Source organism: Mirounga leonina, unplaced genomic scaffold (assembly GCF_011800145.1).
Source record: "Mirounga leonina isolate KUSES-001 unplaced genomic scaffold, KU_Mleo_1.0 Mir_53, whole genome shotgun sequence".
NCBI lineage: Eukaryota > Metazoa > Chordata > Mammalia > Carnivora > Phocidae > Mirounga > Mirounga leonina.
The window spans coordinates 3,908,355-3,923,495 of NW_023270807.1; the positions used below are offsets into that span (position 1 = coordinate 3,908,355).

A 15,141-nucleotide genomic window follows, 5' to 3' on the forward strand; every position below is an offset into this window, starting at 1 on the left:
GCCCTCAGGGAGCCCCAGTCTGAGGGGGAGACACAGCCCCGCCCTCAGGGAGCCCCAGTCTGAGGGGGAGACACAGCCCCGCCCTCAGGGAGCCCCAGTCTGAGGGGGAGACACAGCCCTGCCCTCAGGGAGCCCCAGTCTGAGGGGGAGACACAGTCCTGCCCTCAGGGAGCCCCAGTCTGAGGGGAGACACAGCCCCGCCCTCAGGGAGCCCCAGTCTGAGGGGGAGACACAGCCCTGCCTCAGGGAGCCCCAGTCTGAAGAGGGACACAGCCCTGCCCTCAGGGAGCCCCAGTCTGAAGGGGGACACAGCCCTGCCCTCAGGGAGCCCCAGTCTGAGGGGAGACACAGCCCCGCCCTCAGGGAGCCCCAGTCTGAGGCCAAGACACATTCGCTCTTGAGCGGAGTTGCTGGGTACCCCGACCATCACACATCCCTGGTTGTCTCTAAGCAAAGCCCATGAATGCTGCATGGCTGCTCTGAGCGAAGAGCTGTAGCTACAGCACAGCAGGAAACATTAGGAGCACTCACCCTCAGCTTTCCTTGGACCAGGGCTCCCCATGGACCCCCTGGAACTGTTAGCAAAATGTGGCATATTGGTACAGATGGATGCATTCTTTTTGGAGAGCTGTCATCAGATTCCCAAAGAGGCTCCTGAGGCTAAAAAGTTCAGAAAAGATGGTTCATCTTCTTCCCAATGTCCCTCCTAAGCATCCCTTCACCGTCTGACAAAAGGTGGGGGGCACTGAGAGCAGGTTTGGAGCCTCAGTGCTCAGCCCAAACCTCAGCTGTGCCCTTTAATAGGTAAATGTCCTCACTTAACCTCTCTGTGCCTCAGCATCCCCATCTATAAAGTGGGGATAATCATAGCCCCTCTCTCCTAGGGGTTTTCTGAGAATTTATAGAGTTCATATGGGCAAAACAAATGAGTGTCTAGCATGTAGTAAGTTGCAATCCAGTGCCGGGCATTCAGTAAGTGCTCACTAATGGCCTGTGGAGAATGATGCCCCATGTTCTCCCCTCCCCGCCCCCTAAATGAGCTGGAGCAAGACCTCAAGCACCTGCACACCCACCACTGCCCAATATGGCTGTCCGGCTTCCTTAAGGGGAGCAGACGGGGGACAGGTGAGCCACCATCCGGCAGAAACAGGTTATCTCAAGTAGGCCCCCAGAGATCCCTGGACCCCAAGAGCCTGTCAGCAACACCCCGTCTCTCCACAGAGCAGTTCAACCTCAAACATCTGGCCAACACTCCAGGCAGGCAAAGAGCGTGGGAGCAGGAGGACGGTAATCACAGATACAGTCTGCCCCAAGTCTTTTGTGGGGTACTTAATCTGTGACACCCCATTCACCCTATGTATTGGTGCCAGGAGGTAGACATCGCCTCATTCTAGAGGCCAGGAGGCTGGGGCTGAAAGGTGTGCCCAATGGCATCCAACGTGTGGGGGAACACGCTGAGATTGAACTCTGAAGCCCAAGCCCATCTAGAGGTGCCCATGGGGGAGTGTTTGCACTTCCAAGCCCAGGGTCTCCCAAAACCCCATCCCAGCCAGCAGTGCCCCCTCCCATTCTCACTCTCCCTCATCAGGGCTGCTCCCAAAGGAAGGGCTGAAGAGAAGAACTGGAGGGCTGTCCATCTCCCCCTGCCCTGCTCTCCATCCAGACACGCAGAAGCAATCCATGAAAAGAAGAGGAGGGAGCCGGGGAGGAAAGGGATGTTGGCGCCCAGCCCTTGGCTCTCGCCCATCTCCCCTTTCAGATCCCGCTCCTCACCCACAAGCACTGTCTCCCTGCCAAGCCACCTCACCAAAGTCTAAAAAGCAATTTGCACATGGCTTAAAGAGCTCTCCTTCCTGGGGCTGTTTGCATTATTATTATTATTATTATTATTATTATTATTATTATTATTATTAATTATTGCAATAATCGTCCCTCCCATACTGCGAGGCCCAAGGAAGAGAGCATGAGCTCCAGCCTCAGATGCATCCACGCTGGGTCCCCACACGGCCACATGGTAGCGCTGTGACCCTGGACAAGCTACTTACCCTCAGTTTCCTCATCTGTCTATGGGGTCACTCTGCCTTCTGCCATTACGAAAGCAATAGCTTAAAATAGAAATGCAGGAAGCATGTTGGATTCCTCTCTCCCTTATGCCCTCTCCTGTCCTATTCATCAAGTCTTAAAGTTTCTCCTTCAAAAACACATTCCAAATCTATCCCCTCTTCCTCATGCCACCGTCACCACTGTCTCTCCCTTGGGTGCTACAGTAGCTTCCTGCCTAGCAATGGCCTTCAACGCCTGCTTCTCCCCCACCCTACCCCACCCCCCACCAGCCCATTCTCTTCACAATAAGCAAAGTTTTTTAGAAAATGAATCAGATTAGGGCGCCTGGTGGCTCAGTCAAGGTTAGGCATCCGACTCTTGGTTTCAGCTCAGGTCATGATCTTGGGGTCCTGGGATTGAGCTCAGCACGGAGTCTGCTTGGGACTCTCTCGTTCTCCCTCTGCCCCTTCCCCACCATTCTCTCTAAAATAAATCAATAAATCTTAAAAAAGAAAGAAAGGAAGAAAGAAAATGAATCAGATCACATTACTCCTGTTTAACAACCCGGACCCTCAAATGTGACAGTCTCAAACTCCTTAGCATGGGTCACAAGGCCATGACCCGCACACCCCCTCCACACTGCTCCCCCCTGCCCCACCCCCGTTTTCTCTCTAAGCTCATTCTCCTTCCCTCCCCCACCTCACACTGCTCCAGCCACACTAGCCTCCCTGCAGTTTTGCAAGAATACCAAGGTCTCTTCTGCCATAGGGCCTTTGCACTTGCTGTTCTCCCTATCTGAATCACCTTCCCTATGGATCCTCCCCCAGCTGGCTTTCTCTTCCTTTGGATCTCAGCTCAATGTCACCTGCTTGTCCTGTCTAAAGTGTCCCCAACAACCCCAAACTTATTTGCAGAGCACCTGTCTCTATCAGACATTATTGGCTTAATAAAAAAATGTATATATTCGTTCTATTCCCCCCCCCCCCACACCATTATGAGTTCCATGAGAGGGTCTGTGTATCTTGTTCACCACTTTATTCTCGGCACTTCAAACTGTGAAGACTCTCAATAGCAAATGAGGATCAGTATTGATTATTGAAGGAATGAATGTATCAGTAGTGTTCAGTTATTGGTACCTATTTTCATTATTAATTTTATTTAGCACATTCCAGTTTATATAAAACTTCACAAATATAATCTTTTTCGTCTTCATAACAACCTTATAGGATGTGGACAGGACCAATATTTCCCCCCATTTTACAGATGGAGAGACTGAGGCTGAAGAACTTTAATGACCTGGCCAAGATTTTAGAGAGAGTAAGCCAGGAATCTAATGACTTTCAGTGTCCTGCCCAGGATTCTTCAATGTCCAAAGGCATACAGATCTCCTATTGGGACCTTCAGGCACTATGCTAGGCCATCAGAGGCGAGTGTTAGTAGAGGACAGAGGCACTCTGCAATGTTTTGCTCAGGAATGTTTGCCAACTTATCACATTAAGTTTTTTGGGTTTTTTTCTTGCCCAGGAAACAGGAAGAGAGGTAGTCAGGATCCGGTCAAGCTGTGCTTGGAAAATAAGTCCCTGGTCACCTAACACAGGCTGTCCACTGACCACAGGAAAATCTGAGGAGCTAGTCCTCAGAGACACCAAACTCTAGGACCCTGGTACCCCCAGGGAGCTCAGGTAGCCTATGGATCACTTCAAAAGCCTCCTGTGGTAGAGGCCATGGCTGTCCACCCAGCAAGCATGCCTCATCCCCGCTAACAAAATCCACATTGGTTCAGGTATCTGGTGAAAATGCTCAAAGTCCTAGAAGGTAGGTTCCTGTCCTTTGTTGCTATCAACTGAATTGTGTACCTCCTAAAATGTATATATTGAAACGCTAATCCCCAATGTGACAGTATTTGGAGACGGGGCCTTTGGAAGGTAATTAGGATAATTTGAGGTCATGAGGGTGAGCCCTCATGATGAGATTAGTGCCCTTATAAGAAAAGACACCAGAGAGCTTGCTCTCTCTTTCTCTGTAATATAAGAAAACAGTGAGAAGGTGGCTATCTGAAGCCAGAGAGAGAGTCCTCCCCAGAACCCAACTACGCTGACACGTTGATCTCAGATTTCCAACCTCGAGAACTGTGGGAAATAAATTTCTGTTTTTTAAGCCACCCAGTCTATGGTGTTTTGTTATGGCAGCCTATGCTAATGAATATGTTAGTCTAGGGGTGGACATGAGACCAGGCTTCAGCCATTGAAATAGAAGGGGAAGTCTGGTGAGAGATTTTGGGAGGGATTGTGCTTTTCAGATAAAAAGAACTTGTCAAAGAGAGGGCTTTGGCCCTCTGCCTTGCTTCCTATCTTTGTTGTTATTGGGTTTATTTACTTATTTATTTGAGAGAGAGTGAGAGCATGAGTGGGGGGCAGCAGAGGGAGAAGCAGACTCCCCACACCCACTGAGCAAGGAGCCCAAAACAGGACTTGATCCTAGAACCCTAGGATCATGACCTAAGCCAAAAGCAGACACTTAACCCACTGAGCCACCCAGTTGCCCTCCTTACTTCCTATCTTTGGATGTGGTTGTGATGCCTGGAACAGAGGCAGCCATTTTGTAACAATGAGGCCCACCATTTGGGGTGATGGCAGAGCAGAAAGATAGCTGGGTCCTTGATAGCAAAGTGAGCTGACAAACTCACACTGAAATAACCTACCTCCAGACTCACTGTGATTTGGGAAAAATAAATATATTTTGGGTTTAAGCCACTATTTCTGATACCCAAAGCATTCCTAGCTGAACCTGACCCCTCTATGCTCCAAAGCTTTCCAGCCTTTCCTCCCCTTACCTCCTCCCCACCCTCTCTTCCCAATGGTAGGTCATCTCTAGCAATGGCCTTGGGTCTAAGCAGGGAGAACTGTGAGCTGGGAGAGGAGGGATGGTAAGCTACCACCATATGGTCTGGATGCCATGGAAAGCTGGCTGCCAACCCATGACTCTCTGGTCTCTGCTCCCTGGGGATTTCTCCAGTTCTGGGTTTGCCTCCCAGGGCCAGAGGCATCCCTGAGTAAGGTAGGCCTCTCCCATCCCTGGATAGAGAACACCAACTCCTTGGTGACAACTACTATCGTTGGTACCCAGGCCCCTCCCGTGACCCTCATGGAGACCCCAACCCCCAACCTCAAGAAGCCCCCAAGACTTTGAAGTCTGAGGAAACTGGATTCGGGGCCCTTTCTCCACAATGTGCTAACTGTAACTTTGGGCGGGTCCCTTAACTTCTCTAAGCTCTGGTTTCCTAATCAGCAAAAAAGGGAAAATACTACTCCCTACCTTGTAAGATCGTCGTCAGGTTAAAAAGATACAGTAATTCTGGAAGGCAGAAATCTAAGATGGTTCCCGAGAGTCCTACCCCCCCCCCCCCCCCAGTACAAACCTGCACAATCTCCTCCCCTTGAGTGTGGGTGGGACCTGGCAATATGATGGATACTCACTCCTGTGATTACTGTTACTTATATAGGACCCTGTCATGGCAGACTGGGGAGCCTCTCCTGCCCGCTCTCAAGAAGGAAGCTGCCACGTTGTGAGACGCCCGCATGGCTAGGACCTGAGGGCGGCCTCTAGGAGCTGAGAACCATCCCGATCCAACAACAAGCAAGAAAATGTCTCACAGCTGCGAGGAATTCGATTCTGCCAACCATCTAAATGAGCTTGGCTCGGGCCCGAGCCTCAGATGAGATCACAGCCCCTGCAGACACCTTGATTTCAGCCTGGGGGGCACCCTGAGCTGAGAGGCCAGATATGCTGTGCCTAAGCTTCTGACCGACAGAAACCGTGAGCTTATAAACGGCTTTTGCTTTAAGCCGCTAGCTTTGTGTTAACTCACTAGGCGGCAACTGGAAATTAACATCATAATCTTAGTTGGAACCAAGCTGCTACTCAAGTAGGTCAAAAACAGTTGAATATAGGCAACTGCATATGGTTCAGCCTAATACAGATGTAAAGCGCCTAGCATGTGGTGAGCACTCAGTAAATCCCACTGTTTTCGTTCCCCTGGCTCCACTAACGGGGGCCTTGGAGTATTCAGTGGCTGGATGGACCTCTTTTTCCCAGCACTGGCTTTGACAGCTGCCACGCCCAGCTCCTCCTTCCCCAGAGCTGCCCTCCCCATGCCTGTCAGAAGAAAGCATTCAGAGCCCATTCACACCCCCTTCTGAGAGGCCCAGGGCACAGCTCCTGAGCTAGGCTGCTTCTCAAGCCCCAGGGCAGCAAACCGCCAACCTGAACGGACAGCAGAACAACAGCTGCCCGCCAGCCCCGCCCACTGGCAGGGACAGGACAGCCGCTTGAGAGATCCCAGCAGGGCCAAGCAGCTGCCCACCTCTGGACCCTCCCCTCCTTGTCTTCCCGAGGGGTCTCAGGAGCCCCACCGTGTGAAACTGTATCCCTTCTTCCAGCAGGACCCCCGTGGAAGTGCAAAGGTTTCCTGTTACATAAAAAATGCAAATCGCTCTTTCTAAGCAACACGCTGCTGGTCCAGATCCCTGCATAGAGAGACCTGAAAAATAGTGGGACTTTGGCGAATGGGACTCCTGGATAGCTGAGTTTTGACTGGGTCTGGCAGGGAGGCTAACAGTCAGGAAAGGTCTGGAAGAGACCATCAGAGGAAGGAGAAGCTTGTGGCTCACATTTTCTACAGTGTCTGCTAGTATGTGGTTCCACAAACCATTTACCCTACTCACCCCCAAAACAACCCCTCAGAATCTCTAAATGTACATGATATATGTCAAATATATCTCAATAAAGCTGGAGGGGGGAGGGGTGAATAAGAATCTCCAGATGGATCAGATCTCCAGGACCCACAGAAACCCTGGGACCCGACTAGAAAGACAGATTTTTTAAATTTACTTTCAGGTGTCAAATAATAGGCAAATAAATGACCATTCATGGATGAATCCACTTCATCCTCATAGCTGTGATAAGAATTAGTGTGCATCTTTTATAGATGAGTAAACTGAGGCACTGGTTAAGTAGTTAATGCAATGTCACAAGGACAGGGCTGGGATTTGAACCCAGGTAGACAGATCCCACAGCTCAAGTTCCTAACCATTGAGCCAAACAACCAGAAGCTTTACAATATTTGACCCTGAATTTACCAAAGTTGGTAAAAACCACTGTTTGGGAATAGACTATAGATCACCCAAGAGATACTCTACCCAAAGCAGGGACCCAAATATATCCATCCCACAGTGTCATGTGCCTTTAGGGGAGGTTTGGCCAGGCCTCCATGGTGGTCCTGCGCTGGGGCTCAGACGTGCCCTCTATCAGGCAGCTATGCTCAGCTAGGAGTGCCCTAGGATAGGCATGGTAGGGGGTTGGGTCTTCTCCTAGGCAAGTGCAGAGAGGCTCCTGGGGCTGCAGGGGGTGGCAGGGACCTTCCTAAGAGCAGAGCAGGAAGGTAACTGGCTCCCAGAAATGCTAGTTTCCAGTTACCTGAAATGTTGGCTCCCAGCTGCCCATTCTAAAGCCCCCTGGAGTTCTCACCCCACCCCACCAACCCCTCTGACCGCCTTACTATTTCCTGCCCACCAGAAGGGGTCACTTGGATGCTCAGGGCAGGGCATCCCTTAGCCTCCTCTCCTGGGACCCTGCCAGTGCTGACCATGGGATACAGTGGAGGAAGACTTATGACCATGGAGTGTAGAATATGCTGGAGAAAGCCATTCTGTGCAGCCCTCCCTCCTCCCTATGCTCCTCTTCGCCCTCCTCCCCCTTTTCCTTCTCTCTCTTATCTCTCTCTCTTCTAGAACCTAGATAGTTGGGTCTGGTTGAGGCAAAGAGATGGATTTACAATTTCAAATCCACCCGGACTGTTTTCTTGCCTCCCCTCTGTTCCAGGTGACTCCTGCCTCCTCGTTCTTCCTACCAGAACCCACTTCCCACCCTCTGGCTTTCAGGAGACCACCTGAGTCAGGCCCTCCTCAGGCTGATGGATCATGTCCCTTGAGAGGGAAGCAGTACCAGGGGTGGTCCCAAACTACATCCCCCAGGCACTCGGATGCATCGCTAGATACTTCTCAGGCAAAAAGTTTGCATCCTTTGGACACCTCCACTTTCAGGGAGCAAACAGAAGGGGCCAAGTGCTACCACCTTACAGGTATCATCATAGCCACTTACTGAGCACCTACTGTGTGCCAAGCAAGTGCAACGTAGTGTGCTGGGTGCTTTGTGATCCTCTACTCCTGGGAGTTGACTCCTCCAATGGCATTTGTTGAGAATCTGCTACATGCCATACAGGTTCACTGTGTGTCCCATTGACAAATGGGGGCGATGGAGGCTAAAAGTCTGCCCCAAAGCGGGACGCAGCACCCATTTCAAGGTGTTGGACTCCGAAGCCACCATGCCATGTGCTCTCTGCCTCCTCTCCTCTCCACTGAAGTGCAGGGTTCACGGGCGGGGAGGCAGGGTAGGGATCCCTGACCTCAAGTGCTTATACAGTTGCTTTGTGGGGGGAGGGGTGAAGTCTCCACACCTGACATGTCTTCAGAGGTTGAGTGCTCAGTCTGTGAGTGACCCCCTGGCCCAGGCTGAGTACTCAGGACCCAGGGGACACAGAAGACTGTGATTCAGGCTGGGTGTCTCATGGGTGAGAAGGATGGCTGGAAGGGGGGGGCAGGAGGAGGCTAGGCTTTTCAGGATGGGGGGATACGAACTGGCCGAGATGAAGGAGGGGTGAATTCAGGATGGGGCATCGGCTGTTCAGAGCTCAGCGGTGACAAGGATCCAGAGACAGCTCTGACACAAGCCTGACAAGCTGGGAGGGAGCATCAGGCGCAGGGATGTGTGCTCCACAGGGGAGGGAAGGCAGACCATGGCAACTGTTGATGGCTGAGGAGGTGAGACTGGAGCTAATGGCCATCAGGAATCTCCCAGCAGAGCAATGGCAAGATGCAAATGGTGTCAAGAGAGAATTCTGATAGCGATGTGTGGGACCGTGGTGGAGACAGGTGGGAGCTATCACAGGAGACCCAGGAAGGGCCCAGCCTGGGGGTGGGGGGCAGCTATGTTCCACCTCACCAGCACTCACTCCCACTCACCCTCCAATCCCCTCAGTCCCTCCCCTGCTCACACATCAGCCCAGTTCCTCTGGCTCTGTCTACACCCCCTCCACACACACACCAATGCCACAACTTTGGAAAAGAGGGTTGGGAGGCCACGAGGGTGAGTGAAGGGTCTGACCAGAGAGGGACCTGGACAAAAATGGGGTGGGCGACTTGGAACAAGGGCAGAGCCAGGACTAGGGAAATGCTGTTTGTCATTTGGGGCAGGAGGAATGGCCTCTCCAGGGGAATGTCAAGGGGGGGCTCTGCCTGGGCCACAGTACCCCTCCCAGCCCCAGCCAGGCAGTGACAGGAGGCCAGCCCTAGGTCATGACTGCACTAGAGAAGAATCCCCCTTCTCCACCGGTACCCCCTTACTGCTTGGGGCAGCCTTCTCCTCAGATAGGAGAAACTGGGGGAGATACCCCGCAAGTCTGTGTGACATGACTGAGGATTTGGGGGTGGTAGCCCACAAAAACACACCTCGCCTCCCCTACTGGACTCCAAAATTCCACACTCAGTGTTCTAGTCCTTTGGCTTAAGATTTTGTACCTAAGTTATTGTTTTTTGCTGTTGTTTTTTTTTTAAATGATGCCACTTGAAGTTATTATCAGTTATCCACAGCTCAGTATGAATGAATCAATCTGATCCTTTTCCACGAGTCAGTTTTGCTGTTGGAGGTGAAGAAAAGCTTTAAATCCTGGGGTCTAGGACAGGGGTGGGTGGGGAGGGGAGGAGGGTGGTGGGGCAAAGGAGCAGGGAGAGGAGAAGAGAGAAGGACACAGAAGGCAGAGGCTGAGAAGGATGGGGGCAAATCACTCACTTCTCCATTTGGGGAGGAGTTGATCAGAAATAGCCTGGGATAGCCTTTCACTACCTCCTTCTCCTTCCTCGGGCGCCTGGACCCCCTGTTCCTGTGTCTGCATTTCTCCTCTCAGCAGCCTGGAGTGCAAACTTTCCGCGATACGACCCCAAGCCTGCCTTCCCATTCCGCCGTCACCACCCATGGCTGGGCAGGGGCTCCCGCGGGACAGGCAAGGGGGCGTCCTGGAGGCAAGGACACTCTGAAAGGGGGCGCGCGAGGGTAGAGGGTCGGCGCGGCAGGGGCCGCGGGGCTCCGGGTCCAGGGGCGGGGCAGGGGGACCCGGCCAGCGGGCGGCTCACCTGCAGGACACGGTGATCTCCACCTTGGTGGCCGGGATGCTGCCCGCCAAGGAGTCGAACTCGCTCAGCGACGCCATGTCCTCGGGCTGCTCCATCGCCCACCGCGCCCCCCACCCCCAATTAGTCAATCCCTGCGCGATTCACGCCTCCTCCAAAGCGACTGAAACCCTGGGCTCTCCCCCAACTCCGGAGCCGGCGCTGGGCGGCAAAGGGAGGAGAGAGGAGCGCGAAGAGGGGGCGTGGGAAGTGAGAGAGGGAAGGGGGGCGGAGGGAGCGGGGGCCGCGGGTAGAGGAGGGGGTGCGGGTGACGCGACGAGGAGGCTGGGGGGCCAGCAGAGAGGGGCAAGGTGCCCAGGGAGCTGGGGCGCAGCGGAGAGAGGCGGAGGGGCGCGGGGAGAGGGCACCGGGAGGCACGCGCGGAGTCGAGGAGCCGGGTATGGGGAGAGGGGCGTGCAGCTTCGGGAGGGGACCGAAGGGGTGCGGGAGAGGGACGAGGGGCGTGGGGGGCCGGATCGGGCGCGGGCGGCGGGGGTGGCCGGACGCCGGCAGCGCGGAGCCCGGAGCGCCGGGGCCGCGCCGCCTCTCGCTGGGTCTCGGCGCGGGCGGCAGCGGGGCCGGGGACCCGGCTGCGAGCGCCACCTCCTCGGCTCGGGCTCGGGCTCCGGGGCGCCCGGGCTGCGGGAAAATCAAATGTGCCCGAAGCCGCCGCCTCCCGCCAGCCGGGCCGGGCTGCGTGCCGGGTCCGCGAGCGCCGGAGGGGGCGCCCGCAGGGGCCGGGGCGGGGCCGCGGGCGGGGTCTGTGCACGGGTGTGAGTGTGTCTGTGTGAGCGTGAGGCTGTGTGTGTGCGTGTGTGTGCGCGCGTGGAGGGCGTGGGGACGCGGCTCCAGATGCTGGGAGCCTGGGGCGGGGGTGACAGCCAGAGACGGTCCTGGCCGTGCACTTCTCCCTCTGCGCCCACCCCCGCCCCCGCCCCCGCCCCCACCCCACCCCCTCAGGGGTTTCCGACTGGCGGAGAGAGAGGGTTTTGTGACCCACCCGGCGTCTGTTTGGGAAGGGTCTGTGCGGAGCTGGGTGGGAGCGACCTGCGCAAAAGAGACATCACCTCCCCCAAGAGGCTTGGGGAGCTCTTTGCTGAGGGTGCGCCCCACGTGGGGTGGGGGGGCGGGGCGGGGCGGGTGTCGGTCTATAAACAGAATCACATCTCTTCTGGAGGTGTGTGGGAGCCACCCCAGTGCCCAGAGGGGCCTCCTCGGTTTCCCAGGGAGGGCCTTTGGGCCTAGGCAGGGTCTGTGCGTGGTTGTTCCTTCATCCTCCTCTGGCTCCCGCCGAGCCTGGCCACCCCGAGTCAGCCACCTAAGCCACACGTCAGCTCCCTCCCCATCTCCGGCCTGTCGTGATCACACAGCTGAGCGAGCCTCTGGGGTCTAGAAGCTTCCTCCACCAGACTGAGAGGGTGGCTGGACCTCCATGGGCTCCTACCCAACCAGCACCGAGTAGGCGCCTGCCGTGTGCTGGGCTCTGATCCCTGCCCTGAGAGCGAGGGGACAGTGGAGGCACCTCTCAGGCGCCTCTCAGGCGCCTCCCACTCCGGAACCAAGCCCTTCACGGCCTCAGGGCAGGACAGGCCCCACCCTGCCTCAGCATGGCTCTTCCAGACCCAGGGTCGCCACGCTGTGGCATCTCCCCGGGGCTGCACGCATAGACTTGCCTCCAGAAAATCCCCCGCAGCCCCTCCTCAGCCTCAATGCAAGCTTTGCTGAGATGGAGCCCCCTTTTCTGCTCCCACCGCACGACGCCGGGGAGGGACCCGGGGATGCCGAGTGCCTGAGGCTGGACCCGGAAAAGCCACGCCCTCTGGGCCATGCCTTTGGCAGCTGGGCCCTAACTGGCGTGTTGAAGTCAATTCTCAGAACATTAGAAACAGCCAGAGTCAAAGATGAATATAAGAACATATTCCTTGGCCTAGGTTAAGTGTTTCCCGTTTACCCAGGGCTCCGGTTCTACTGGACTCCTTCTGCTACCTGGGACTGACACCAAGGGGGAGAGGCGCTGGGATCCCCATGGCTGTGGGGCAGGTGTGGGTCTGAAGTCCCCACTCTCGGTTTGGGCCTGTGGCCCTATCTCCCCAGAGAATAATTCTGGCCTCCTTTCCTGAGAGATGCAATACTGGGCTTGTAATTTCTATGCCCTCCCCGCTTTCATCCCCCACATAGCTCTCCTAGGCAATGTTCCAAACAAACTTGTGGAATATGTTATCCATTCATTCCACCAGTATTTGCTGAATACCTACTATGTGCCTGGCCCACTGCTAGGGCCACTTGGGAAACTTCTTGATAACCACCGTTTTATTTTCAAAGAGCCTACTCCTGCCTAGACACCATGCTTAATTTGTTTTTTAAGATATTATTCCCATACAGTAAAATTCACCATTTTATTTATTTATTTATTTATTATTTATTTATTTTTAAAGATTTTATTTTATTTATTTGACAGAGAGAGAGAGAGAGACAGCTAGAGAGGGAACAGTGTGGGAGTGGGAGAGGGAGAAGCAGGCTCCCGGCCGAGCAGGGAGCCCAATGCGGGGCTCGATCCCAGGACTCTGGGATCATGACCTGAGCCGAAGGCAGACGCTTAATGACTGAGCTACCCAGGTGCCCCTATTTTTATTTTTTTAAAGATTTATTTATTTATTTGACGGAGAGAGACACAGCGAGAGAGGGAACACAAGCAGGGGGAGTGGGAGAGGGAGAAGCAGGCTTCTCGCGGAGCAGGGAGCCCGATGCGGGGCTCCATCCCAGGACCCTGGGACCATGACCTGAGCCGAAGGCAGATGCTTAACAACTGAGCCACCCAGGCGCCCCTAAAATTCACCATTTTAAAGTATACAATTCAGTGGTTTTAGTATATCTCACAAGGACCATATATGATTTTAAACTCTCAAAATATTATAGGTGTGAGGCATTACTATCTGCATTTAATAAATAAGGAAGCTAGTGGCCAGAGAGGCTAAGGAACTTGCCCATGAATACCAGGTGGGAACTCGTAGGGTGAGAATTTGAACCCTGGTCGTTGGGACCCAAGTTTGCCTCTTGGGATGGGGCCAGATGATGGTCTTAAAAACCATGTATGAAATCAGGCGCCTACTCCCAACCATAGGGAGCCACTGCAGGTCGTTTAGCAGGTGAGTAGTGAGACTGAAGCTCTATCATGTTACCTTGTAATGTGACAGCATCTGGGAGAACAGCCTCAGGGCCTCTTTCTGGAAGGAGTCTCTACTTGTCTGTTTCTCTGCATTCTCTCTCAGCCATTGCATTTCCACTGCTGGGTTTTGGCAAAACATTGTCTTGGGTACCTGTTCTGTGCCAGGGGCTGTCCTAGGCTCGAGCATAAAGAGGCAAGAAAGACTCTGTTCCCAGAGTCCACAGGCTAGTAGGGGTCCCAGGACATGCAGACATTTAAGCCACAGTGCAGCATGAGGGGTGCTGCTGATGTAGGTATAAAGGCCCTGGGCACGGAGAAGAGTGGCCAACAGTTCTGCCTCAGGAGTGGAAACAAGGGACAGTCAGGGGAAACTGCAAAAAGAGGTGATCTGGGGGTTCCTGGGGGGCTCAGTCAGTTAAGCGTCTGACTCTTGATTTCAGCTCAGGTCATGATTTCAGGGTCGTGAGACTGAGCCCCGCATCAGACTCCGTGCTGGGTGTGGAGCCTGCTTAAGATTCTTTCCCTCTCCCTCTGCCCCCCATCCTTCCATGAGCATGCTCTTTTTCTCTCTCTAAAAAAACATGATCTTGAGAAGGGCATTGAAGATGATGTCTGTTTGGTCCCCCCAGAAGCTGACCCTGAGAGAAAGATTTGAATGTGAGTAGTTTATTTGGGAGATGAAGGAAACACCCTGTGGGGAGGTAAGACAGGTAAGTAGGCAATACGGGTGGTTTAGCAAGCCGGTTATCACTGGGCAGCTAGGGCTCATTCCCACTGAGGAGCTCTGGCAGACTAGGTAGAACATGCCTCAAACTTAGCTGCCAGAGGGGTGAGGGAGCAGGGGTGTGGATACACCAGTTTTTGGTCAGTCATTGGCTCAGTGGCTGACGGTTGCTGTTTTGTGACGATGTGGCTGGAGCACAGGGTGAAGGTGGAGGCAGTGGAACTCGAGGCCAGGAGGTGAGGGGCCATGATGCAAGGCCTCCTCCAGGCACAGGAGCTTTTCAGAAGGAGACACTGAAGGACGGGTGGTCTGGATGACCCCCCTCAGCTACGTGGCCAACAGAGTGAGCCGCAGAACACAAAGCTGGCTGGTCAGGCCCAGAGCAAAATGCTCACAGTCCTTGCTCAAATGAATTGCCGATGATTCAAAAGCAGCCAGCAGGCGTGCTGTTTGATGGGTCATTTCTCCTTTGAGGGATCGGCAAGTGCCGAGTTGCTGAGGTTACCTGGGATGCTCAGGCAAGCCAGCCGCCAGGCCAGCAGGTGCTGGGGACGTGTTGTCTGGGCCCGGCAGCCAGATCGGAACCAACCATGGCCCTGGCCCCCCCGGCCACGTAACCAGCGCTCGTCCCTCTGATTAAGAACTGTGAGCACGGAATGGGCCATGCCCAGAAGATCTGGAATAATCAGCATCAGCGCTTTGCCTTTGCCATCCAAGACTGCAAACACGCTCTCCTCTGACCTAATCCGCAGTGTTAATGATGGCAGAGCAATTTCGAGAGGCAACTTGCAGCATTGATAAGGAGAGGAAAAGCACCACGGGGTTTAGGAGGCTGAGATCCTCACAGAGGAGCTAGCTGCTACCCACCCTCCCAAGACACTTCGTGTAAATGTTGCCCTCAGATCTGCCCTGGGTCAGACTCGTGA

At 54.3% G+C, this 15,141-nt stretch overlaps 1 protein-coding gene across 2 annotated transcripts in view; it reads right to left on the reverse strand.

Moving 5' to 3' along the window:
* Positions 1 to 10,524, reverse strand: part of CPNE5 (copine 5) — an 88,052-nt gene extending 77,528 nt beyond the window's left edge. For both annotated transcript variants that reach the window (XM_034991157.1, XM_034991156.1), the window contains exon 1: positions 10,290 to 10,524. In XM_034991157.1, coding sequence (XP_034847048.1) covers positions 10,290 to 10,384 — 95 coding nt within the window. In that variant the 5' untranslated portion in view covers positions 10,385 to 10,524. The remainder of the gene's footprint in view (positions 1 to 10,289) is intronic.
* Positions 10,525 to 15,141: the final 4,617 nt, after the last annotated feature.